This window comes from Oncorhynchus masou, chromosome 21 (assembly GCF_036934945.1).
Source record: "Oncorhynchus masou masou isolate Uvic2021 chromosome 21, UVic_Omas_1.1, whole genome shotgun sequence".
NCBI lineage: Eukaryota > Metazoa > Chordata > Actinopteri > Salmoniformes > Salmonidae > Oncorhynchus > Oncorhynchus masou.
The window spans coordinates 42,274,098-42,301,612 of NC_088232.1; the positions used below are offsets into that span (position 1 = coordinate 42,274,098).

Genomic DNA, 27,515 nt, shown 5'->3' on the forward strand with positions numbered 1-27,515 from the left:
CCCCATCCCACCTTAACACTGATGTAAACAGTCATGCGAAGAGAACAGAGGATAGTAATGATAAATCAAAGAGTTAACATTTATTTGAAGAAAATGATTCCATATAAAAACGTTGATCGGTGCAGTCCTTAAATATAAAATCAACACATGCAACTTCATGTAAAAAATACTGCAGACAACCAAAACACACCATGCATGAAATGTAGATTGAGATCAAGGTCAGGATCAACTCAGGAAGTTCAACTGACTTCCTGAATAAAACAAATGTAAGACCCCAACCCTTACACATACAATGTTATTGGACCACATTCCTGTGACAATCCACCAGGGTTTAAACTCAGTGAAATCCAGCTCATTCTAATGAGTAGCCTACACTAGTTTATCCCTCCAAAGTGGTCGACACTAGTTACCACAAAGTCATACACCCCACCCATTTCTACAATTAAAGTCTTAAAATGTCATTTTAAACCTAACCTTAGCCCTGAACTTAACCACACTGCGAACCTTAAATTAAAACCAAAAAGCTTGTTTTTGTAGCCAATTACAACTTTGTGACTGTGGAATATGAGTGTGGCTATGGAAGCCAGTGGACACCCACTAAAGTAGTAGTACTACAGTACAGCATATGGCAGCCCTGGAGGAACAACATTCAGCTGGCCACGCATAGAAAACAACCTGTTGGGACAGGGTCAGTCACCTCCTTATATCAATATTGATTCCCCCCTCAGATCGGGGGATTAGCGTTGTGTGCAAAGATTACGACCCGCTTGATTTAACCCAGCACCAGATTAACCGTTTCAGCAGTAAGCTGATCACTTCTGCCTGGTGTCGGGGAATGTGAGCCCATCCCAGCTACACCTGTATGACCTACATACTGGTGTCTCCCTGACCACTCATGCACCCCGACCCCCAGGGGCTGCTCTGCTGCATTGGGTTTCAGTCAAAATTTCAGTGTGCGTCTCAGTACACTAAAGTGGTTCAGCTCTCCCTGTTCCCCTTCTTCTATATGCACCTGCAGGAGAAATAAAATTGGGAGAAAACTGCAATGTGGGAGATTTGTTTCTAGGAATTTGAGATGAACCCTCAGAGCCCCTCTGAGGCATTCTATTCCCATATCCCCACATTCAAGCCAGAAAATAACAGAGTAGTAAACACTATGGAGCGCATCGAGGCCTGGTAGATCAGGCAGGTAGACATAATCAGGTTACAAAAACACACATGACAATAAAACATCTTTGGCTGAGATTGGTAGTTAAATACAAGAGTAGTCATAAAACAAAAATCTTTGGCTTAGCTGAGAATTAGTTGTTAAATTTAACGAGGTATATAACAGTGTGCTGCTGTTAAAATGAAAAGAAGCATGAAGCATGATAAATGCCAAATGTGATTAAATGCAATTATTTAAAATACTATAAAGGAAGATATTGATCCATAAATAATCTCTACACTACAGGCGTTTGTAATTTTGCATTTGTGAAATGTTGGCGGATCGAGGGGAGTACAGATATTCTGAGGCAGACAGAGACAATGTCATCCAGCAGTCTAGCTAGCCTATCACATTGAGGGAGAGGAGAGTCTTTGGTATGAATGGAGGTAAAGGCACCAGGGAGGTTCTCTGAAGACGAAGAGGCTCAGTCACACCTTCGTCATCAAACACTGTTGACAAGAAAGCATGAGGAGAGATATTACTTCAGCTCAGTTGAAACATATCTTTAGTTGTGGCTGATCTGAAGGAAGCAGATTACATATAAAATGGTAGCACTTCCGTTTATCATGCAGAAATAACCTCAAATTAAATGGTAATTACACAGACATAACCTATGAAGTACTTGTGTTTTGCAGGTTCACTAAAACACGCACCATTAGGCACCGTGGTGCCCCCTAGAGCAGTGATGAGTAACTGATGGGGTGTGGGGGCCACAACAATCTGAACTCATCATGAGGGGCCACAGTGGCTTGTGTGTCTGCGTACCCACATCCATACCCACACATGCAGTCAACATTTCATTGAGGGGCCACCCCACCACGCAAACAAAACATTTTAGCGACCCCCCTCTTGACAAGTTTTGAAGCTAATTTCCTGAAATTCTACACATTTTGCCTTTGGACATACCTAAATTGTTGCAGTTTTAAATATGATGTCTGAGTGAGAGTAACAAACCAAATCAATGAGGGCCCCCCGGTCGTTAATTTGACCACGATTAGCTCAAGTTTAGATAGCTGGCGAGATTACATTTTTTTCGCTGACATGGGCTAATTGAGTGACTGTTAGTGACTGACATAACTGCTGATGCACAACCACATTTTTAAATTGCAAATGGTGTATAATACTATTATTTTTAGCCTGGGGGGATTGATCCAATTCTCAGATGCCCTTCCAGACTCCCTCCACCTACCCAAGGACGTCAGAGTACAAAAATCAGTTAACCACCTAACTGAGGAACTCAATTTAACCTTGCACAATACCCTAGATGCAGTCGCACCCCTAAAAACAAAAACATTTGTCCTAAGAAACTAGCTCCCTGGTATACAGAAAATACCAGAGCTCTGAAGCTTCCAGAAAATTAGAACAGAAATGGAGCCACACCAAACTGGAAGTCTTCCGAAAAGCTTGGAAAGTCAGTACCGTGCAGTATCGAAGAGCCCTCACTGCTGCTCGATCATCCTTATTTTAAAACTTATTTTCCTCAAATAAGAACAATCCTAAAATGTTTTTGATACTGTCGCAAAGCTAACTAAAAAGCAGCATTCCCCAAGAGAGGATGGCTTTCACTTCAGCTGTGATAAATCCATTAACTTCTTTGAGGAACAGATCATGATCATTAGAAAGAAAATTACGGACTCCTCTTTCAATCTGTGTATTCCTCCAAAGCTCAGTTGTCCTGAGTCTGCACAACTCTGCCAGGACCTAGGATCAAGGGAGACACTCAAGTGTTTTAGTACTATATCTCTTGACACAATGATGAAAATAATCATGGCCTCGAAACCGTCAAGCTGCATACTGGACCCAATTCCAACTTAACTACTGAAAGAGCTGCTTCCTGTGCTTGGCCCTCCTATGTTGAACATAATAAACGTAATCTATCGGATGTGTACCAAACTCACTAAAAAAGTGGCAGTTTTTTCTCTTGAAAGAGCCAAACCTTGACCCAGAAAATATTTTTAAAAACTATCGGCCTATATCGAATCTCCCATTCCTCTCAACTTCTTAGGAAAAAGCTGTTGCGCAGCAACTCACTGCCTTCCTGAAGACAAAAAATGTATACAAACCGCTTTAGTCTGGTTTTAGACCCCATCATAGCACTGAGACTGCACTTGTGAATGTGATAAATTACCTTTTAAGGGCGTCAGACCGAGGCTCTGCATCTGTCCTCGTGCTCCTAGACCTTAGTGCTGCTTTTGATACTATCGATCACCACATTCTTTTGGAGAGATTGGAAACCCAAATTGGTCTACACGGACAAGTTCTGGCCTGGTTTAGATCTTATCTGTCGGAAAGATATCGGTTTGTCCTCTGACAAATCAACTGTAAATTTCGGTGTTCCTCAAGGTTCCATTTTAGGACCACTATTGTTTTCACTATATATTTTACCTCTTGGTGATGTCATTCGGAAACATAATGTTAACTTTCATTGCTATGAGGATGACACACAGCTGTACATTTCGATGAAACATGGTGAAACCCCAAAATTGCCATATATACCTACATGCACGCTACGGTCACAAGACGCAGGCCTCCTAACTGTCCCTAGAATTTCTATGCAAACTTTCTCCTATAGAGCTCAATTTTTATGGAATGGTCTGCCTACCCATGTGAGAGACGCAAACTCGGTCTCAACTTTGAAGTATTTATTGAAGACTCATCTCTTCAGTCGGTCCTATGATTGAGTGAAGTCTGGCCCAGGAGTGGGAAGGTGAACGGAAAGGCACTGGAGCAACGAACCACCCTTGCTGTCTCTGCCTGGCCGGTTCCCCTCTCTCCACTGGGATTCTCTGCCTCTAACCCTATTACCGGGGCTGAGTCACTGGCACTCTTCCATGCCGTCCCTAGGAGGGGTGCGCCAATTGAGTGGGTTGAGTCACTGACATGATCTTCTGGTCTGGGTTGGCGCCCCCCCTTGGGTTGTGCCGTGGCGGATATCTTTGTGGGCTATACTCGGCCTTGTCTCAGGATGGTAAGTTGGTGGTTGAAGCTATACCTCTAGTGGTGTGGGGGCTGTGCTTTGGCAAAGTGGGTGGGGTTATATCCTGCCTGGTTGGCCCTGTATGGGGGTATCGTCGGACGGGGCCACAGTGTCTCCCGACCCCTTCTGTCTCAGCCGCCAGTATATATGCTGCAGTAGTTTATGTGTCGGGGGCTAGGATCAGTCTGTTATATCTGGAGTATTTCTCCTGTTTTATCCGGTGTCCTGTGTGACATTAAGTATGCGCTCTCTAATTCTTTCTCTCGGAGGACCGGAGCCCTAGGACCATGCCTCAGGACTACCTGGCATGATGACTCCTTGCTTTCCCCAGTCCACCTGGCCATGCTGCTGCTCCAGTTTCAACTGTTCTGCCTGCAGCTATGGAACCCTGACGGGTTCACTGGACATGTTACCTGTCCCAGACTGCTGTTTTCAACTCTCTAGAGACAGCAGGAGCGGTAGAGATACTCTGAATGATCGGCTATGAAAAGCCAACTGAAATTTACTCCTGAGTTGCAACATCAACAACCACTGTGATTATTGTTAGACCGTGCTGGTCATCTATGAACTTTTGAACATCTTGGCCATGTTCTGTTATAATCTCCACCTGGCATGGCCAGAAGAAGACTGGCCACCCCTCATAGCCTGGTTCCTCTCTCGGTTTCTTCCTAGGTTCTGGCTTTTTTAGGGAGTTTTTCCTAGCCACCGTGCTTCTACACCTTCATTGCTTGCTGTTTGGGGTTTTAGTCTGGGTTTATGTACAGCACTTTGAGATATCAGCTGATGTAAGAAGGGCTTTATAAATACATTTAATTTGATCCACAGGCCTACAAATAGTGTCCGTCGTTGCCCAACCCTGGCCGAGAGCAATGGGAAAAGAGAAGGTGCTAGAATCTGTTGGAAGGATCAAGCTCCAGTGGACTGAACCCTCACCTCCCGGTCTGTGGCAGTCCTCTATGCGTAGGCAGAGTGTTGACCAATCAGGCTCCGGACCTGGAGTGAGTACTCTGGATCTGCCCTATTAGTTAGAGCCTCCTCCTCCAGCTGGCACAGAGAACAGAAACAGGAGAGATGGAGAAAGAAGTAAGTGAGTGAGTGAGTGAGTGAGTGAGTGAGTGAGTGAGTGAGTATTACCTGTTCTTTGAGGTATGTGTGAGAGCAGGGTCCTAGACCCCTCAGTACCAGTCCCACTACGAAGCACCAGATAGAAAGTCCTGTTTCCAGTCCAGCCAGAAGTACACATGGGAACCACAGAGACAGGGCAGTGTCCTGGAGAGAATGAAAGAGATATATAAATACACGCATAGCCATTGGAAAGTATTCAGACCCCTTGACTTTTTCCACATTGTTACATTACAGCCTTATTCTTAAATTGATTAAATTGTCCCCCCCCCCCTCAATCTACACACAATACCCCATAATGACAAAGCAAAAACAGGTTTCGAAATGTTTGCAAATGTATTAATGACAAAAATACTTTATTTACACAAGTATTCGAGACCCTTTGCTATGAGACTCAAAATTGAGCTTAGGTGCATCCTGTTTCCATCAATCATCCTTGAGATGTTTCTACAACTTGATTGGAGTCCATCTGTGGTAAATTCAATTGATGGACATGATTTGGAAAGGCACAAACGTGTCTATATAAAAGGTCCCGCAGTTGACAGTGCATGTCAGAGCAAAAAGGTTGAAGTAATTGTCCATTTAGGTCAGACAGGATTGTGTCGAGGCACAGATCTGGGGAAGGGTACCAAAAAATGTCTTCAGCATTGAAGGTCTGCATTGAAGGTCTGCCCTCCATCATTCTTAAATGGAAGAAGTTTTGAACCACCAAGACTCTTCCTAGAGCTGGACACCCAGCCAAACTGAGCAATCGGGGGAGAAGGGCCTTGGTCCTTCTGACAGAGCTCTAGAGTTCCTCTGTGGAGGTGGGAGAACCATCCAGAAGGACAACCAATTCTGCAGCACTCCACCAATCAGGCCTTTATGGTAGAGTGGCCAGACGGAAGCCACTCCTCAGTAAAAGGCACCTGAAGACTCTCAGACCATGAGAAACAAGATTCTCTGGTCTGACGAATCCAAGATTGAATTCTTTGGCCTGAACACAAAGTGTCACGTCTGGAAGAAACCTGGCACCATCCCTACGGTGAAGCATGGTGGTGGCAGCGGATATGTTTTTCAATGGCAAGTACTGGGAGATTAGTCAGGATCGAGGGAAAGATGAACAGCGCAAAGTACAGAGAGATCCTTGATGAAAACCTGCTCCAGACCACTCAGGACCTCACTGGGGTGAAGGTTTTACCTTCCAACAGGACAACGACCCCTAAGCACACAGCCAAGACAACGCAGGAGTGGCTTCGGGACAAGTCTCTGAACGTGCTTGAGTGGCCCAGCCAGAGCCTGAACTTGAACCCTATCGAACATCTCTGGAGAGAACTGAAAATAGCTGTGCAGCAATGCTACCCATCCAACCAGACAGAGCTTGAGAGCATATGCAGAGAAGAATGGGAGAAACTTCCCAAATACAGGTGTGCCAAGCTTGTAGCGTCATATCCAAGAAGACTCAAGGCTGTAATCACTGCCAATGATTCTTCAACAAAGTACTGAGTAAAGGGTCTGAATACTTGTGTAAATGTGATATTTCAGTTTTTTATTAATTAGCACAAATTTCTAAAAACCTGTCATGGGGTATTGTGTGTAGATTGATGAGGAAAAAACAACTTAATCAATTTTAGAATAAGGCTGTAACCTACCAAAATGTGGAAAAAGTCAAGGGGTCTGAATACTTTCCGAAGGCACTGTGTGTGTGTGTGGCAATGGTGAGGCTCATAGCCATATAGATTGAGAGAGAGAGACTTTATACATATGTATATTTTTGTGGTGTCAAAGGAGCATAGAGACAGAGCGAGAGAGAGAGGGATAGAGACTTACATAAATCCGTGTGGTGTCAAAGGGGCAGTCTGCGTTGACTGGCGAGCGGGCGTTGATTGGCAAGTCAGTGAAGTTGCAGCCCAACATGAGGCCCCGCCCCTCGTTGGCAATGGTGAGGCTAATAGCCAATAGGAGCCCGATGCCACAGGCTGCAGAGAGTAGGGCATTCAGGAAGGAACTAATCAGAAGACCTATGTGCTGGATTTAGGGAACAGAAGGACAGGGAGAAAGAGAAAGCGAGGGAGAAAGAGGGGTGAAGTCAAGGAGGTGGGGAACATTTTGATGAGAGGAGGTGAAGAGGTGACAGTTGCAGACTTAATGGTGTTCATTGTATCTTACAAATTATATTTTCTTGTCATTGATGGTCTTACCAGCTTCCAAACTGATAGATTTCTTGACACCAATATGGCAATGATTCCTGTTGCAATGCTCTGAAAATGGAAACAGAACATTTCAGTTTCTGTCTATAACATCACGTTATTACTAATTGTTACTATCGTTATCTATAATTCTCTGACTGACCAGCAGTCCGGAGGTGACGGAGATGATGTTGGCGGCGGTGAACTCGGTGGTGATCTGGTCGTTGGGTTTAGAGATGTGGCGCAGGATGCTGCCGTGGATGATGGCTCCCAGAATGAAGTTAATGTGACCCACCAGGATCAGAGTAAACCCCTTCTTCATCAGACGCCCCGGGCCCTTCTCCTTATCTGACAGATCAGCACACGGTCATCATTGTATGGTCATTGTTGTAAAGTAGGCTACCAGGGTTGGGGTCAATACCATTGATTCAGAAAGTAAAACTAATTCCAATTCCACATTGTCCTCATTGAAAAGCACTGAAGATAATTGTTATTTCAGTGTACTACTTGAATGGAACTGGAATGTAAATAAGATTACAGTCGAGTGCACAGGAATCACCATAGAGAATGGCAGTTTAATCTCATTCTACTTCTGTGAGTTTACCTATATAAAAGTAAGTAAGCCTCTTCAACTTTGGCCTATTTGTTGGTAGAAACATTTATAACACTAAAGGTGTGGAATGTTGACTTAAACAAACAATAGACTGATGGTTCTAATAGGCTTTACATGATCAAACAAGATGGTACTAGTCATTAGTCGGATTTCGTTGCTAAACGTTTTGCAACTGTCTACTCCAAATGGAAAATGTTTTGGTTTCTATTGCACAAATTCAGGTAGGACTCTCCCTGTTTCGTTCTGATTGCTATGTTTGCTTCCATTTTGTTCTTAAACTGTCACTTGTTTCCGTTGCAAGACTTAATGAATACACCCCAGATTTACCTGGAAACCCAATATTGAATTGCATTGAATTCGAGTCAGGCAGAAATTAGCATGAATCAGGGAAGTTAACTCTCACGACCTCTTCAAGCCAGAATTTTGAATAAAACTATATTTTAACATACTTTACCGGTTGGTAATTTTGGTGGTAGGAAGGTGAGAATGTATCCACAGGAAAGTATAATTCTATAACTTTTCAAAGCTGTGGTAGAGCCGTTCAGATGAAGCATGTGCAGAACCATGTAAACGCGCACAAGCTCGGTAAATAGGCTATTTCATGCGTGTATTTTTTATGTTGTGAGCATGATAGAAATCTGAACTCACTACCGGCGCTTTGAAAAGTTGATGTAATTACACTCGTGTGGACATATCGTCTCACATTCCTACCGCCAACAGGACCAACCGGTAAAGTACGTTAAAATGTAATTTTATTGAAAATTGTTGCTTGTTGCGGTGGTGAGAGGAAACTTTCCCGATTCAAACGCTAATTTCTGCCTGACGTAGAATTAAATTCAATGCAACTCAACGTCGAGTTTACAGGCAAACCCCATATAAGCATCTGAAACACTGAATCAACAGTGTCCCTTATTGGACTCCCCAGTCCTCACCAAACGTTTAGCTAATTTACTGTTAAAAGCATCATTGGTGGATCATCGGTTTACTTTCGAAATACGCAAACGAACACCTGTGCAACCTAGACATAATGGTTGCCTCGCTAAAGTTAACACAATAAGTTGCCTCCACCACTAAAATATAAGCTATTTAAAGTCAACTTACCGAAACCACACATATCGTTGCCGTATATTACGCAAAATTGTTTCTAAGAGTTAAACAAAACGGCTAATTATTTTTGTTTTCATGAAACAGTTCCTCGCACTTTCCGAGTCGGTGACGTCACGGGCTTCACCTGTCGAGCGGAAGTTGAGCGTTCATTTTTGTTGTTCTTCATTTAGGGTTTTCAATAGTGTGCAACTGCAGCACGTAATTCGGGGCGTTCCTGCATGTGGGCGTTCCTGCGTTTGCGAAGGACAGTGCCTACAAAAAGACGCCATTACTATTGATCTCTATTTTAAGGGAATTACTGCTGGTGTTGTGTAGTGGCCTTACATGTTATGCCGAGAGAGAATAGTTATGGTGTCTTTTTGTAGGCACTAACCCCTCCATGGCTCGTTGGACAAAGTCTATGGGGAAATTAATGGCGTTTTTGTTGGGTTTTCGGATTAACGCAGAAAATAAGGTTTGTGGTAAACACAGGTTTAGAAGATCTCAAATGTTTTGTTCTATGAGAGAATCTTAATCAGCCAATGTCATTTTTTGTAAATTTTGAAGCATTTATGTCAGAAAAAAACACACAATGCCCATAAAGGGTTCATAATTCATAAAGGTCATGTTAACGGACTGATATTATCTCATAGAATAATACGTATAAAATCTCTTAAACCTGTGTTATCTCAGACCTTATTTCCAGTGTTTATCCCAAATCCCTATTCTTTACCCATTAATTTTCTCCATAGGAATGGCTGAACAAACCAGAAGTAACTCATTTCTGTTTTTTAGGACTACAAGCTGGCGAGCTCTATTAGCTTGGTGGTAGTTGAACTAAATTCATATCTAGGAAGTGTTTCAGTAGTTAACCTTTTTTGCCATGTACTGGTGCAGTGAACTATTGGAACTACACACTACTTTTTTGCAAAAATTTAACCAAATATGGGTGAAGTAGGCAATCATTTCTTGCTTCAGCACACGGTCATCATTGTATGGTCATTGTTGTAGAGTAGGCTTCCAGGGTTGGGGTTAATACCATTTCGATTCAGAAAGTAAACCAAATTCCATTTCCAAATTTTTCTCATTGAAAAATGCTGAAGATAATTGGAATAGAGTGCTGAGTACCATCACTCTCTTTCTTGGTAAAATAGCCATTACACAGCCTGGAGGTGTGTTGGGTCATTGTCCTGTTGAAAAACAAAGGATAGTCCCACTAAGCACAAACCAGATGGGATGGTGTATTGCTGCAGAATGCTGTGGTAGCCATGCTGGTGTAACCGATGTGAGATGGCTAGCTAGTTAGTGGTGGTGCGCGCTAATAGTGTTTCAATCAGTGATGTCACTTGCTCTGAGACCTTGAAGTAGTTGTTCTCCTTGCTCTGCAAGGGCCATGGCTTTTGTGGAGCGATGGGTAATGATGCTTCGTGGGTGTCAATTGTTGATGTGTGCAGAGGGTCCCTGGTTCGGGGTGAGGAGAGGGACGGAAGCTATACTGTTACACTGGTTAAGTGTGCCTTGAATTCTAAATAAATCAGTGACAGTGTCACCAGCAAACACCATCACACCTCCTCCTCCATGCTTCACGGTGGAGCCACACATTTTACATTTTTTATTTATTTAATTTAACCGGGCAATAACAAATTCTTATTTACAAAGACATCCTTCACCGGCCAAAACCGGACGACGCTGGGCCAATTGTGCGCTGCCCTATGGGACACCCAATCACGGCCGGTTGTGATACAGCCTGGATTCAAACCAGGGTGTCTGTAGTGACGCCTCAAGCACTGAGATGCAGTGCCTTAGACCGTTGTGCCATGTGGAGATCATCCTTTCACCTACTCTGCATCTCACAAAGACATGGCTGTTAGAACCAAAAATGGAAAATTTGGACTCATCAGACCAAAGAACAGATTTCCACCGGTCTAATGTCCATTGCTCGTGTTTCTTGGCCCAAGCAAGTCTCTTCTTATTTTTGGTGTCCTTTAGTAGTGGTTTCCTTGCAGCAAGGCCTGATTCACACAGTCTCCTCTGAACAGTTGATGTTGAGATGTGTCTGTTACTTTTAAAATGTATTTGGGCTGCAATTTCTGAGGCTGGTGACTCTAATGAACTTATCCTCTGCAGCAGAGGTAGCTCTGGGTCTTCCTTTCCTGTGGCAGTCCTCATGAGAGCCAGTTTCATCATAGCGCTTGATGGTTTTTGCGACTGCACTTGAAGAAACCTTCAAAGTTCTTGAAATGTTCCGCATTGACTGACCTTCATGTCTCAAAATAATGATGGAATGTCGTTTCTCTATTTGTGCTGTTCTTGCCATAATATGGACTTGGTCTTTTACCAAATAGGGCTTTCTTCTGTATACCACCCCTACCTTGACACAACTCAAATGATTGGCTCAAACACATTAAGAAGGATAGAAATTCCACAAATTAACTTTTAACAAGGCACACCTGTTAATTCAAATGCATTCCAGGTGACTACCTCATAAAGCTGGTTGAGAGAATGTCAAGAGTGTGCAAAGCTGTCATCAAGGCAAAGGGTGACTACTTTGAAGAATCTAAAATATAACATATATTTTGATTTGTTGAACACTTTTTTGGTTGCTACATGATTCCATGTGTGTTATTTCATAGTTTTGAGGTCTTCACTATTATTCTACAATGTAGAAAATAGTAAAAAATTAAGAAAAACCCTTGACTGAGTAGGCGTGTCCAAACTTTTGACTGGTATTGTACATGAGTTTCAAATTTGGGGAAGATCATTTTCACCATAAAAATAAAAAGCATTACATGCATATCGCATTTGCGGTCACTTTTGAGAATGGTGTTTTCCCGCTAATGGACAATTCGCACTTATAGCCTAATATTGTGTGCACATTGCTGTTCTTATAATGTGAAGAAATAGCCTAATAGTTTATCAACATTTTAAAATAAGCGTTGTGATCTGTTGCTTAAAAATATATTTTTTGATTCTAGTGGTTGTATTAATTTGGGATCTATCGCATCCCACAACTGTCCCAGACTATGTTTGGAATATTTATTTCTCGCCCAGAATAGAATAGGTCAACTTTTGTACTATGTGGATAGTAGATTGACATAGGCTAGTCTTTTGGCTGTTCGTTAGGCCTACTCATCTTGTTGGCTGATGAAAAGTAAATGTGGACAGTTCTTCCAATATCTTCAATATGTTAAATTGTATTCTTCATGCTATAAAATAATATAAAATAATGCCATGGAATACTAAGCAAATCTTGTCTGGTAAATGATCTAGTGTAGCCCACAGCCATATGGGATAGCCAGATCACGGCCTAACATAAGGACAACTCAGAGTATGGTATTCTATTCTTCTGAAATAGACTACATTTTCTTCATATCATGTTTCTTTAGACCGGTCTAAAATAAATAATGGATTTATTTTGATGGTGTATGCTATATTACATGGATTTATTAGACTTTTTAAAGATGTAGATGTTCCAAAGATCTGCATCAGTGGCTTGTAGGCTATGCATGGAAGCTAGGAAATGCTACATGTGTTTATGTTCATTAACCTTCATTTACTGTGGGACCAGCGGTTATTTGCTTGAAAATCACCAGCTGACGAAATTTTATTTTTTTACTTTAGTTTATTTAGTAAATATTTTCTTAACTCTATTTCTTGAACTGCATTGTTGGTTAAGGGCTTGTAGGTAAGTATTTGGCGCATGTGACAAATAAAATGTGCTTGGATTTTATTATCTTTCCTGATTGCATAGTCCCCCTTTTTACCCCTACCGACATGTACACATTACCTTAATTACCTCAACTACCTCATACCCCTGCACATTGTCTCAGTACCGGTACTCCCTGTATATAGCCTCGCTATTGTTATTTTATTATGTCACTATTTCCATTTTTTCTTATTTGCTACTCTTTTCTTACTTTTTAACTCTGTATTGTTGGGAAAGGGCTCGTAAGTAAGCACTGTATCTGGCGCCTGTGACAAATAAAATTGGATTTAATTTGGATCATAATCCATACACACCAACACAGTCATTAAGAGGCACGACAACGCCTCTTCTCCCTCAGGAGACTGAAAAGATTTGGTATGGGCCCTCAGATCCTCTAAAAGTTCTACAGCTACACTATTGAGATAATCTTGACTGCATCACTGCATGGTATGGCAACTGCTTGGCATTCTACCGCAAGGCGCTACAGAGGGTAGTGCGAACGGCCCAGTAGATGACTGTCATCCAGGACTTCTATACCGGGCAGTGTCTCCAGGCAACAAGTCACAAACTGTTCTCTCTGCTACCGCACGACAAGCAGTACCGATGCACCAATTCTGGAACCAACAGGATCCTGAACAGCTTCGACACCCCAAATAATATGATTGTGCAATAGTTAGTTAAACCCTCGCACCCTTTGTATATAGCCAAGTTTTCATTACTCATTGTGTATCTATTATTACATGTTTTACTTTCCTATTCCTACATTTTCTTCCTCTCTGCATTGTTGGGAAGGGCCCGTAAGAAAGCATTTCACCGTTAGTCCACACCTGTTGTTTAGAAGGCATGTGAACCACACAGAGTAGGTGGAGGTACAGTTGAAGTCGGAAGTTTACATACACCTTTGCCAAATACATTTAAACTCAGTTTTTCACCATTCCTGATATTTAATCATAGTAAAAATTCCCTGTCTTAGGTCAGTTAGGATCACCACTTTATTTTAAGAATGTGAAATGTCAGAATAATTGTAGAGAGAATGATTTATTTCAGCTTTTATTTCTTTCATCACATTCCCAGTGGGTCAGAAGTTTACATCCACTCGATTAGTATTTGGTTGCATTGCCTTTAAATTGTTTAACTTGGATCAAACGTTTCAGGTAGCCTTCCACAAGCTTCCCACATTACGTTGGGTGAATTTTGTCTCATTCCACCTGACAGAGCTGGTGTAACTGAGTCAGGTTTGTAGGCCTCCTTGCTCACACACACTTTTTCAGTTCTGCCCACATACTTTCTATAGGATTGAGGTCAGGGCTTTGTGATGGCCACTCCAATACCTTGACTTTGTTGTCCTTAAGCCATTATGCCACAACTTTGGAAGTATGCTTGGGGTCATTGTCCATTTGGAAGACCCATTTGCGACCAAGCTTTAACTTCATGACTGATGTCTTGAGATGTTGCTTCAATATATCCACATCATTTTCCCACCTCATGAAGGCATCTATTTTGTGAAGTGCACCAGTCCCTCCTGCAGCAAAGCACCCACACAACATGATGCTGCCACCCCTGTGCTTCACGGTTGGGATGGTGTTCTTCGGCTTGCAAGCCTCCCCCTTTCTCCTCCAAACTTAACAATGGTCATTATTACATTTACATTTAAGTCATTTAGCAGACGCTCTTATCCAGACCCAACAGTTCTATTTTCGTTTCACCAGACCGGAGGACTTTCTCCAAAAATGACAATCTTTGTCCCCATGTGCAGATGCAAACTGTAGTCTTGACTTTTTTATGGTGGTTTTGAAGCAGTGGCTTCTCCCTTGCTAAGCGGCCTTTCAGGTTATGTCGATATAGGACTCGTTTTACTGTGGATATAGATACGTTTCCTCCAGCATCTTCACAAGGTCCTTTGCTGTTGTTCTGGGATTGATTTGCACTTTTCGCACCAAAGTATGTTCAACTCGAGGAGACAGAACCTGTCTCCTTCCTGAGCAGTATGATGGCTGCGTGGTCCCATAGTGTTTATACGTGCGTACTATTTTTTGTACAGATGAACATGGTACCTTCAGGCGTTTAGAAATTTCTCCCAAGAATGAACCAGAGGTCTACAATTATTTTGAGTTTTTGGCTGATTTCTTTTGATTTTCCCATAATATCAAACAAAGAGGCACTGAGTTTGAAGGTAGGCTTGAAATACATCAACAGGTACACCTCCAATTGACTCAAATGATGTCAATTAGCCTATCAGAAGCTTCTGATGACAATTTTCTGGAATTTTTTAAAGCTTTTTAAATACAGTCAACTTAGTGTATGTAAACTTCTGACCCACTGGAATTGTGATAGTGAATTAAGTGAAATAATCTGTCTGTAAACAATTAATGGATAAATTACTTGTGTCATGAACAAAGTAGATGTCCTAACCGACTTGCCAAAACTATAGTTTGTTAACAAGAAATTTGTGGAATGGTTGAAAAACAAGTTTTAATGACTCCAACCTAAGTGCATGTAAACTTCCGACTTCAACTGTATTCACTGAGTTACTGTTAGCACTTCCTTATTAAACATCCCAGTTGGAAGGAGATTCAGTAAATAATGAGACATTTGGGCAGAGGTGGTGCATTACATATTTATTTACAAATAGAAAATACCAAACAATTTAAAGAGGAAACAGAAAATACAAACCATTTAAAGAGGAAACAGAAAGTCTTACATTGCAGAGGCTGTCATAGGATACACACTTGTCAGAAGGCACACGAGCACAAACTTACTTCTCATGCGCACGCACACACACCCTCTTTCTCAACCACTAACTACACTGCCCAAGTGCTCCTCAGAACATAGACTACTATAAAGAAAAAAAGCACATTGAATATTACAGTAAACGTAAAACAGATTTTAATTTCACAACATTGTGTCCTACTGAACGTGACCCAGGTTACCTAACTGCGTTCAACAGCATTTAATTGTTGCATTTGGCAAGACAACAGCTTGGCTAAAGCAGTACCAGTCACACAGCCAGGCCACTACATTAACAATTTATCCACTTATATCTATATATTTACTCCTCATACAAACTCCTCTTTGAATGTGTACAGTAAAGTAAAACCCTTACTTGCTGTTCACAACAAAAAAACACTCTCAATAGCCAGAATATTCAATGGAACGTCCAAAGGAAACAATTTCTTTATCCAAGTACACTATAAGAAATAAGGTTTGCCAAACAATGTAAAGTATATATTTTTTTACAGAACAGATAAAGTTGTGATAACAAATCAGAGGCATGAATACTGTTCACCACCCAAACACCTCAACTACAGCTCCAGCCATTGGACAGTTCCAGTAAATCATTCAGCTTGTTCCTCTGCTTTGACTGACAGCCTGTAAATACAGCCCCTCCCAGACTATTGGCTCCATCAGTTGAGACCACAGTAAACTATGAGTGTAAAAAACAAAAATGGGAAAGATACAATGACACATTTGTAACATATATATAGCCAATTCAGATCTTTTCATTGGTTAAAAGACCAATTAGTGGAAAAAAGATCAGAATTTGGCAGGCTGTCTAAACGCAGCCTACAATGGTCACCTACAGGGAAGTTCACTGCAGACATTCATGCACAGCCGTGCGTGACCACACTGAAGCAGAGAACTTTAAGGCGGATAGCATGTGCATGTATACAGCCACCGAGAAGGCAAATGGCAAAGATATAAAACACAAACAAACAAGTAACACTGACATATGATAACTGTGTTGGCTTCCTTTCCAAAAGAAGTTGCTACTGTGTATATAGAGAGAACTAAACAGAGAGGGACTGACTCAGACAGCCCCATAACAAGGCTCTATGGTCCTCCAGAGAAATAGAAGACACCACACAAGGTTTTGGGTGAAAGAGTCTGAGGCAGGGGGTGTAGCATGTGTATGTGTGGTGGTTGGGGCCAGCAGGGGTATAGGTGTAGGCCTAAGCCTGCCAATAGGTGTATATGTACTGAAGTGGGGATCCATGGATCCTTAGGGGTAAGAAAGGGATGGTTGTAACAAGCATGTAGGGGGTATTATAGGTAATGGAGTGGGGGTCCATGTTGATCCTGTTATGAGGACACAGTAATGGGATTGAGGGAACCGTTCCTGCTGAAGAACTTGGTGAAGGCCTCTTCTAACACAGTGGCCATCCTGCTTTGGTCCACCTGTAGGGACAATCAATCAATTAACATGTTGTTGAGCATATTGAAGATATTATGGGTGCTATGCTTCAGAGATATACAGTGCCTTCAGAATGTATGCATACCCCTTGACTTATTCCAGTTTGTTGTTACAGCCTGATTTCAAAATGGAGTAAAAATATTTTTTTCACACCCATTTACACACAATATCCCATAATGAAGTAAAAACGTTTTTAGATTTTGTCAATTTATCGAAAATTAAATACAGAAATATGCAATGTACACAAGTATTCACACCCCTGAGTCAATACATGTTAGAATCAATCACCTTTGGCAGCGACTACAGCCTAAGAGCTTTCTCCACCTGGATTGTGTTCAAACTCTGTCAGGTTAGTAGTTGAATCATTGCTAGACAGCCATTTTCAAATCTTGCTATAGATTTTCAAGCTGATTTAAGTCAAAACTGTAACTAGGCCACTCAGGAACATTCAATGTTGTCTTGGTTAGTAACTAGTGTCTATTTGGCCTTGTGCTTTAGGTACTTGTCCTGCTGAAGGTGAATTTATCTCCCAGTGTCTGTTGAAAAGCAGGACTGAAACTTGTTTTCCTCTAGGATATTGCCTGTTCTTAGCTCTATTTTGTTAATAAATTTTAAAAAACTCCCTAGTCCTTGCCGATGACAAGCATACCCATAACATGATGCAGCCACCACCGTGCTTTAAAATGTGAAGAGTGGTCATCAGTGATGTGTTGGATTTGCCCCAAACATAACACTTTGTATTCAGAACAAAAAGTTAATTGCTTTGCCACATTTTTTGCAGTACTACTTTAGTGCCTTATTGCAAACAGGATACGTATTTTTGAATGTTTTTCTTCCTTTTCACTTTGTCATTTAGGTTAGTATTGTGGAGTAACTACACTGTTGTTAATCCATCCTCAGTTTTCTCCTACCACAGACATTAAAAGCTGTAAACTTTTTAAAGTCACCACTGGCCTCATGGTGAAATCCCTGAGCGATTTCCTTCCTCTGCGGCAACTGAGTTAAGAAGGCCACCTATATCCATGTAGTGACTGGGTGTATTGACACACCACCCAAAGAATAATTAATAACTTCACCATGTTAAAAGGGATATTCAATGTCAGTGTTTTTCACCAATCTACCAATATGTGCCCTTCTTTGTGAGGCACTGGAAAACCTCCCTGGTCTTTGTGGTTGAACCCGTGGTTGTAATTCACTGCTCGACTGAGGGACCATACAGATACTTGTATGTGCGGGGTACAGAGATGAGGTAGTCATTCAAATCATGTTAAACACTATTATTGCACACAGAGAGAATCCATGCAAGTTATTGACCTCTTGAAACTAGGGGGCACTATTTTTATTTTTGGAAAAATAACGTTCCCAAAGTAAACCGCCCATTTCTCAGGACCAGATGCTAGAATATGCATATAATTGACAGCTTAGGATAGAAAACACTCTAAAGTTTCCAAAACTGTCAAAATATTGTCAGTGAGTATAACAGAACTGATATTGCAGGCGAAACCCTGAGGAAAATCCAATCAGGAAGTGCCTCTTATTTTGAAACCGTTGTGTTCCTATTCACCCCTATTGGCCATCGAAAGGGATATCAACCAGATTCCTTTTTCTACGTATTCCCCAAGGTGTCTACAGCATTTTGATGTAGTTTCACGCCTTTATGTTGAAGAATGAGCGTAAACGACTACATTGCGTAAGTGGCCAGCTGAGGGCTCTCAGAGTGATTATTGCATAAAAGACAGGTAGTCAATTTTCCCTCTCGCTTCTACTGAAAAGACAATTGTCCCGGATATTATCTAATAAATATTTGAAAAACACCTTGAGGATTGATTATAAAAAACGATTGCCATGTTTCTGTCGATATTATGGATGTAATTTGATGTTTTCCCCCGGTGTTTATACTTGTATGTGCGGGGTACAGAGATGAGCTAGTCATTCAAAAATCATGTTAAACACTATTATTGCATACAGAGAGAATCCATGCGTTATTAAGCACATTTTTACTCCTGAACTTATTTAGGCTTTCCATAACAAAAGGGGTTGAATACTTACTGACTCAAGACATTTCAGCTTTTTATTTTAAAATTCATTTGTAAAAAATAAAAATCTAAAAAACATAATTCCACTTTGACATTATGGGGATATTGTGTGTAGGCCAGTGACAATCCATTTTAAATTCAGGCTGTAAATGTGGGAAAAGTTAAAGGAATACTTTCTGAAGGCACAAAGTAAGAGTGGGAGACTCTAAAAACAGACAGTCCTATCTATAGTAGAGTGGAGAGCAGGAGCTGCTATCTGGCATTTGGGTGTGTGTTTATAGGGGTCAGTGAGAGCTGAAGTGGGTGCAGGGTATGACCCTCTAAATGGACACTCACTGCCTCTCCTATGCCAGCTACAACAATTACTCTCACAAACCCTGACACACACACACCTCTCTACCGTACACACACACACACCTCTCTACCACAGAACCCCTACAAACACACAATTGTTCCTCCCGCTCACAAAAGTACACCCTTACCTCGCTGATGAAGCCCAGTTGCACCAGCTCAACAGCCAGTTCCTGTACATTCTCATCTGAAGCAGAACAGACAGCAGGGTCAGTGGAAACACACACACATTGTCAAGCAGTGAAGTTGCCCTTTAGGTGCAAAATTAACTGTGTTGGTAACACCAACATTAACCACAAGAGTTACATTGGACTTTAGACAGAAACCGTAGTGCCTAGTCTCCTCCTGTTATAATCTTACCATCACTGATAGACGCATAATGTGTGTGTCTACTGCAGAAAGTGTCAGTGCCCAGCCCTCCCCAGAGAGCAGCTGCCAGCAGCATACACACGCCTGCCATTCTCAACACGCAGGCCTGCAACACTAGACGCCTGCCATGTGTGTGTCTGGACACACCCACCTGGCCATGCAAAGACTTGTTCCATGTATATTCCTTACAGGGTTCAATAATATCCTGTATGTACTGTCTAGGGATCCCTGATATGGCCTATGCATTCCCCCACTCTCCCCATTCCATCTTATCTGCACGTTAGACTCTCCCACATACACGGCACACATGCATGTATTTCCACGCACACAGTCTGTTGGTGGCAGCTATGCATGCGATAGGAACAGCCCCACTGGTGTGGGTTAGGCTGGGGTTACAGTACACTAGGGCAGGCCAGTGTCTGGAGTCATAAAGACAAAAAAAACACAGACAGGCTTGGATGGCCAAAGTCGTGCCATTCCCAGACAACACACACAGAGTCCGAAACAAGAGCTGGGAGGGTTATAACTGTAAATCTCTCCAATTGTGAAATCTGACATTGTTTAATTGCAGGAATGTACAACTTTGATGGGGGTGGGGCCCACAATATATCTGAACTCATCATGAGGGGCAGCAGTTGCTCGAAGAAACACAAGCAATGGACATTAGACCAGTGGAAATTTGTACTTTGGTCTGATGAGTCCACATTTGACATTTTTGGTTCCAACCACTGTGTTTTTGTGAGACGCAGAGTAGGTGAACGGCATGAAGGAGGGGTGACGGTGCTTTGCTGGTGACACTGTCAGTGATTTATTTAGAATTCAAGGCACACTTCACCAGCATGGCTACCACAGCATTCTGCAGCGATACGCCATCCCATCTGGTTTGCGCTTAGTGGAACTATCATTTGTTTTTCAACAGGACAATGACACAACAAACCTCCGGGCTGTGTAATGGCTATTTGACCAAGGAGAGTGATGGAGTGCTGCATCAGATGACCTGGCCTCCACAATCACCCGACCTCAACCCAATTGAGAATGTATGGGATAAGTTGGACTGCCGAGTGAAGGAAAACCAGCCAACAAGTGCTCAGCATATGTGGGAACTATTTCAAGACTGTTGGAAAAACATTCCCGGTGAAGCTAGTTGAGAGAATGCCAAGAATGTGCAAAGCTGTCATCAAGGAAAATGGTAGCTACTTTGAAGAATCTAAAATATATTTGTTTAACACTGTTTTTGGTTACTACATGATTCCATGTGTTATTTCAGCATTTTGATGTCTTCACTATTATTCTACAATTTTAAAAGAAAGAAAATCCCTTGAATTGAGTGTGTCCAAACTTTTGATTGGTATTGTACATATTTTAAATTGATCTGAGGGCTGCCATTTGCCCATCCCTGGTTTAAAGGAATGCTGTGTGGTTATGTTATCTTACCCAAACACCTGTCTATAACACATAGTTTGATGGAGACTTGTGGTCTGTCTGGGCTGTTAAGAGAGGGACCATCCTGTAAGACTTAATCCCATTGGCCCCCTTGGGAGCTGTATATGGGCTGTGGATTGTCAGGCTATTATTATAGAAGACCTAAGGGTCCAAGCGTTCTAATAAAGCACACTGGGTTGCCAATAGCATAGATATAGCATCTCAGTGTGTGTATGCAGCCTTCCTTTTCTTTTAGCTGTTCGTATACTTTGATCTCCAGCCCCTGCCTGCCCAGATCAATGTCTATGTGTTTCTATCTCTTGTTCTTACTGGGTAACAAGTCACAGCTTAAGTGTCTGTTGAGTTTGTCCTCCAGCTTCAACAGTAGTGTCAGCTGTGGATAGAAAGGGGATGTAATGGTTACACATTCAGTGACTGGCCACTAGAACACACTCGTCTATGGTCATCTAACTTTTATTCACTGATCTAAAAATAATTAGATTAACGCTACTTACATGATGTTTCGCACCCTCCTCCACCGGCTCAATATTACACTGCATCTGAACAACCTGCAGAAGGTAAGAAAGGTAGATAGGAATCCAACAAATAAAATGTATTACGTAGTATTACCATTATTAGTTCATTGAGTGGATTTGTATACTTTCCCCACTCCCCCCCTCACCTTGCGCGTCTCTAGTTCAGCAGGTTCTGGGGTGGGGGATTTGACAGAAGGGGTGACAATGGGGGACTTAACAGGGGACTGCTGGGGCTGCTGGTGAGAGGGCAAGCCAAATGCTGTCAGGGGGTAGATGCCATTCCTGTTGGGTAGGGAGGGCAGCGGGGTTACTTTACATGTCATGATTAGATAAAAGGATAAAAGTACACATTTTATTTGTTTGTGACCAATCAGGGGGGTCAAATCACAGACAGGCAATAATCTTACACACATTTAATTAAGGCCAAAGTGAAGACCCCGGATTGTTCAAAACCTTGCCAAATCAAAACTCTGGGTGCAAATCTTGAGTTTGCAGGTACTCTCATTAATCTTTCAAATAGAGATTCTAACAATACTTCAATTAAAAGTAAGAGTGGTGGAAGGGCTGGATACAAACACATTTGAGATACAGGCAAAGCAGAATAACAGTCCAAGTTAAATACTGCCACCAGGTGGTTGTATAGTGCATTACAGGATCATTGTCTAGTACTGAGTGCCGTGGGTTAACTACGCCCTCTAGTGGTGAGCATGCTGGACATCTGTCCAGTCGTGGTCAATAGTTGATGGGGAGTTCCTTACCGGACATCCTCCAGGAACTTATCCAGCTCCAAGGCAGGAAACTGAGACAGTCTGATGAGGAAAGAAACAGGATCAGCACAGGTTTCTGGAGAAAATACCCTGAGATCAAAAACCAACTGTGGCTTCCTTGAAGTATAAACTGTTGTCTCTTACTTGAGCTGCACACCCTCCTTGATCTCAGCGATGATGAGGTTGGGGTCCATGTTCTTAGTGATCTCCTCTAAGGCATTCTCAGGGATCATGTCTAAAAGAGGTATGGAAAAGATTAGGGGTACTCACACTGGTGGTGACAATGCAGTGTGTGTTTGTGAGAATGCGTGTGTCTTGTGTTTGAGACTCAAACTGGAGTGTGTGTGATAAGACTCACACTGGTGCCTGATGATGCAGAGTATGTGAGTGAGAGTGTGTGTGTGTGTGTGTGTGTACAATAAAACTCACGCTGGTGGCTGACTATGCAGTGCGCAGCTAACAGCTTCAACAGGGGCACCTCAAACAGAGCCTGGTGGAACAACAGCTCTCTGGCTGTAGGTCTCTTAAACGGGTCAGCCTCCAGACAAGTCTGGATAAACTCCTGCAAAGTACACACACACAGTTCCAGGGAAAATCTTATAATACATGCACGCATGTATATATGTAGTTCTGTCCTTGAGCTGTTCTTATCTATTAATGTTCTATATTATGTCATGTTTACGCACACAGACAAACACACTCCTACCCTCTGCAGTAGGTCTTCCAGTGACTGTATGGCATTGTTGATGGCCTCCTGAGAGACGTAGGAAGATTCTCCATTCCCCTGGATCTCCAATACTGCCATCTACACAACACACAATGATATCACCACCACCCACGCAACAAGTCGCATCACCGTCACATAAAAATTATGCGGAGTAATGACATCACAAATTCTGGCACACAGAGATAAATCGACATGGGAAATCAGTGACGTTAAGTGTCCCATCTCACCTCCAAGGCACACATCCCAAAGGAATAGATATCCACTGCAGTAGTGACATCTGCAACAGCTACAGGTGGGAGAATGTAAGATAGGAAACAATGGACTGAGTGACTCAACAGTCCATCATTTCCTGAGAATATATGCATTCCTTATACCCTACAAATAACCAAACATATAACCTATCCATAAATGTCCTTCTTTACCGCCATATTCTGGGGCGAAGAAGTGCAGGTTTTTCTGCTCCTCTCTGCAGGTCTTTACATGGTTGTTGATTGTGTCTGGCGCCACTGAAGGAGAAAAACACAGACATACTGGGTTAGATAAATCTGTTATAACCGGTTATAAATCTGTTATCTCTGGAAGATAAACCCATACAGGGCTGGCCTGGACATTGCTGCTAAGCCCGTAATAAACCAGTGGCTGTGACTAGAGTCCTACCTGATCCTATCTTGATGAGTCCGTTGTGTTGGATGAAGATGGTGTCACAGGTCAGGTTCCCGTGGATGATGGGCGGCTCACAGGAGTGGAGGTAACTACAGAGCCACATCAGAAAGCCGAGAGGTAAAGCACTGTGGGTTTTTGGCTTACCTCATAAACCAGGGTAGGTTCAGTAGCACACTACACAGGATAATATTTTGGAATGGAAATAAAAAAATGTTGACAACATCAGGTATTTGTACCTCCCCATTTCACTCGGTTTTAAAACATTCAGCCCTGTTTTGTGCCTACTGAGCATGACCCTGGCTGCCCATTTGGATTGGATATGGGGTCCAGGTATTAGCGTTGCAGCTATGACAGAGTTGGTCTGTGTGAGAGAAAGACTGACCTGAGGGCTGAGAGGATCTGGGTGCACCATCTCTTCCAGGCCTAAAGAACAAACAACATACTTCCTGTTACATGTAGACTATTGAACGTCTTCTTATACGCTAAGCATCCTTTGATGTCCTACTGTGTTGTAGGTGACGTGGTGGGCAGGGTCAATTCTATGATGATATCTGCACCTTTTCATTCATAGTCTTGTGGTTCTTCTTGGTCTTCTTCAGAAACTGCTTCAGACTCCCCGAGGACATGTACTCAGTGATGAAAATAACCTGAGGTGTAGACAAAGAAAAAACAAGTTAAGAAGAATCATTCAAATTATGTTGTTACATTGTTCCATAATTTCCCTCACTCGCATTCAGTCCTGATTATATCAACCAGGCCAAACAAGGAAGGTTTCTCCTCTTGTAGCAGACAGAACTTACCCTGGCACGGTTGATGTCATTGATGTCAGCCCAGTACTTGTGGAACTTGACAATGTTGAGATGTTCCAGCTGAATCAGGTTGTCAAACACAGACTTCACCTTCTCCTGTTCACAGAGGTGGATAGACATGGTAAACATTTAACTAAACAGGGTCTGTAGTGGTGGGATCAACTGTTTGTATCAGTGTGCAAGGCGTATAACATTAGATATTCGCTCAAGTACAAAGATAACAGTTCTACTAGACAAGAGAGAGGAGGGGGGAAATAACAAATGCCATCTCTTCCTCCAGGCCAGATTGCATCATGAGATAGAAGCCTCAAAGCAAGTGAGTGAAATGATGGAACAATGTAACATAATTTGAATGATTCTTATTTTTTCCCCCTTTGTCTTCACCTCAGGTTATTTTCATCACTGAATACATGACCTCAGGTAGTCTGAAGCAGTTTGCCCCCCCCTGTAAACTACACATTGCGTTGCATTCCATGTCTGAAATGTGGTGTATAAATAAAATGATGTTATTTTATTGTAAGGCCAGAGCTGCCTGTATTCAGCTACTTAGAAAGGAAGCTTTGAGCTGTTTGAATTTGAGTTCAGATTAAGTAATGAGTCAATAAAAGGACACTGGGGGTTTGATTTCAGACTGAGCAACCTGCTGGTGTCGCCGCCAGGCATACTGTACCTCCTGCAGCTTGAAGTTCTTCCTCTCTGAGAACATGACCTCGTTCCAGACCACCTCCACCCCTTCCTCCGTGTCCATGGCCAGGTAGGCAGCATCTATCCCTGGGACATTCCGCTGGTTCACCTGGGGGAGAGAACAGAGGCAGAGACATGGTTCAGTACCTTCACAAACACAGTTGCAAAACGTTAATTCACAGTCCAATGGTCTCTCATCTCACCTCCTCTCTGCGTTTCTGCCAGCGGCCGCAGGGGCTCTCCTCCAGGATCTCCGACTCGTCTTCACTCTCCTCCTCCTCATCCTCTGTGGGGGTGGTGGCGGGGGGGCCCGTTACAGGGGGACACACAGGCACAGGTCCCTGGCCACTTGGGGTCACCGTCTCTGCCTTGGCTTCCGGAACCTGGAGGGGTTTACCGTCTCCCTCTGACATCACAGCAATACAGGTCTCTGAGAAGGACTATGCTACTCTTCTCCTCTGGGGGGGGTGTGAAGGCAGAACACCTTTCTCGCTCTTCTTAAACTGTAGCAGTCGCGCCCCCTTCCACTCCCTCCTCTCTCTCACACACCCTGGGAGCTATGAGACACTATAGGCAAACGGGACACTTAATATCACACACACACACACACACAACTTACATAGCAATCAATACCTTACCCGTTATATGAAATAAGACCTCAACTTTTCTTTATGAACTACTAATCCAATTGGGTCAAGACTTGCTTTGTCACTCCTCAACAACAACTCTATGGTTACCAGTAAAGGCAGCAAAGAAAAGAGATTTACCAGAATTAAAATTGAAAAGTGGCTTACTTGCTATGCAGTTGTTATAGTGGACTGTAATGAATGAGGCAGCCAAGTAAATTGTTTTGTTATTTTGCTAACGTTAGTGAGCAAGCTAATTGGCTGTCGGGCACTCAAGTTAACTTTACACTCCTCTCTATACCAAACTCAGGACACTAGATATAACTAACAGAAGCTAGCTAATTGATCAACTTTCACTAAAACGTAAAGTTATCCCCGGTCATTGGTCTCATCTACAAAATGCTACATAAACAGTTACATGCATTCAGGAAATGTCAAGCACTAACTCCGATAAACAACAAACAAACAAGCTGAAAACGCAACTTTAGCTAACGTTAGCAAAGTTAGCTAGCTATCTCGAGAACTAGCAAGATAACTTAGGCAAGCAGTTTATTAGCTATTGTCAGCTAGCTAGCGTATTAACAAGTCAGCAATAGTCCCATTGTTACACAGCAATTCTATCAACACACACGGTTAGCTACTTACTTATAAGAAAGCGACATGTACGACATGTATTTATTGTAAAACCCCTCACAGTGCGTAATTCATCTAGCTAATAACGTTAGAAGCTAGCTATCTATAAATGGCCAGGGGGAGGGACACCGATTCGCAGAATATCACAACTACTTCCACCATTGTACGCAATGCGCATGTAAAGCGCAGCTTTGATAACCTATACCTCAATGCTCGAGAGGTAAACATTGCTCCTCTACCACTGATCTAGGATCAGATAACTCTACCTCCAACTCAACCCTATCCCATTCATTAATTAGGACATTTGTTGGCAAAATAGCCCCTTATTTATCAGCGCTTAGTATCAATGTTGTATTCGCATCATGATATAAAGTAACCATGTTTGGCTCGAAAAAATCTTACAAGGATACAAAAAGTAACGTTTAACGCAGCCACTGTATAAATTGAAGTATAAGTTTACATACACCTTAGCCAAATACATTTAAACTCAGTTAACAATTCCTTACATTTAATCCTAGTTAAAAGTCCATGTCTTAGGTCAGTTAGGATCACCACTTTATTTTAAGAATGTGAAATATCAGAATAATAGTAGAGAGATTGATTTATTTCAGTTTTTATTTCTTTCATCACATTCCCAGTGGGTCAGAAGTTTACATACACTCAATTAGTATTTGGTAGCATTGCCTTTAAAATGGTTTAACTTGGGTAAAACATTTCAGGTAGCCTTCCACAGGCGTCCCACAATAAGTTGGGTGCATTTTGGCCCATTCCTCCTGATAGAGCTGGTGTAACTGAGTCAGGTTTGTAGGCCTCGTTGCTCG

General features: G+C 42.2%; 2 protein-coding genes across 2 annotated transcripts; both read right to left on the minus strand.

The window, feature by feature from the left end:
- Positions 1 to 60: 60 nt before the first annotated feature.
- On the minus strand, positions 61 to 9,343 carry LOC135508378 (keratinocyte-associated protein 3-like). The gene is made up of 7 exons (XM_064928517.1): positions 9,189 to 9,343; positions 7,638 to 7,822; positions 7,487 to 7,546; positions 7,116 to 7,313; positions 5,319 to 5,453; positions 5,118 to 5,228; positions 61 to 1,656 (listed from the first exon to the last, which is right to left on the minus strand). Exons 1-6 carry the CDS (start codon positions 9,199 to 9,201, stop codon positions 5,139 to 5,141), a joined length of 681 nt encoding a protein of 226 aa, XP_064784589.1. The 5' UTR covers positions 9,202 to 9,343; the 3' UTR covers positions 61 to 1,656; positions 5,118 to 5,138.
- A 6,139-nt stretch (positions 9,344 to 15,482) lies between these two features.
- On the minus strand, positions 15,483 to 26,856 carry LOC135508377 (nuclear receptor-binding protein-like). The gene is made up of 18 exons (XM_064928516.1): positions 26,707 to 26,856; positions 25,639 to 26,002; positions 25,422 to 25,544; positions 24,743 to 24,847; positions 24,500 to 24,589; positions 24,325 to 24,365; positions 23,937 to 24,031; positions 23,702 to 23,785; positions 23,507 to 23,565; positions 23,259 to 23,357; positions 22,982 to 23,114; positions 22,697 to 22,787; positions 22,544 to 22,594; positions 21,932 to 22,067; positions 21,765 to 21,818; positions 21,580 to 21,643; positions 19,590 to 19,645; positions 15,483 to 17,055 (listed from the first exon to the last, which is right to left on the minus strand). The coding sequence occupies exons 2-18, from the start codon at positions 25,846 to 25,848 to the stop codon at positions 16,960 to 16,962; spliced, it is 1,587 nt and encodes a 528-aa protein (XP_064784588.1). The 5' UTR covers positions 25,849 to 26,002; positions 26,707 to 26,856; the 3' UTR covers positions 15,483 to 16,959.
- Positions 26,857 to 27,515: the final 659 nt, after the last annotated feature.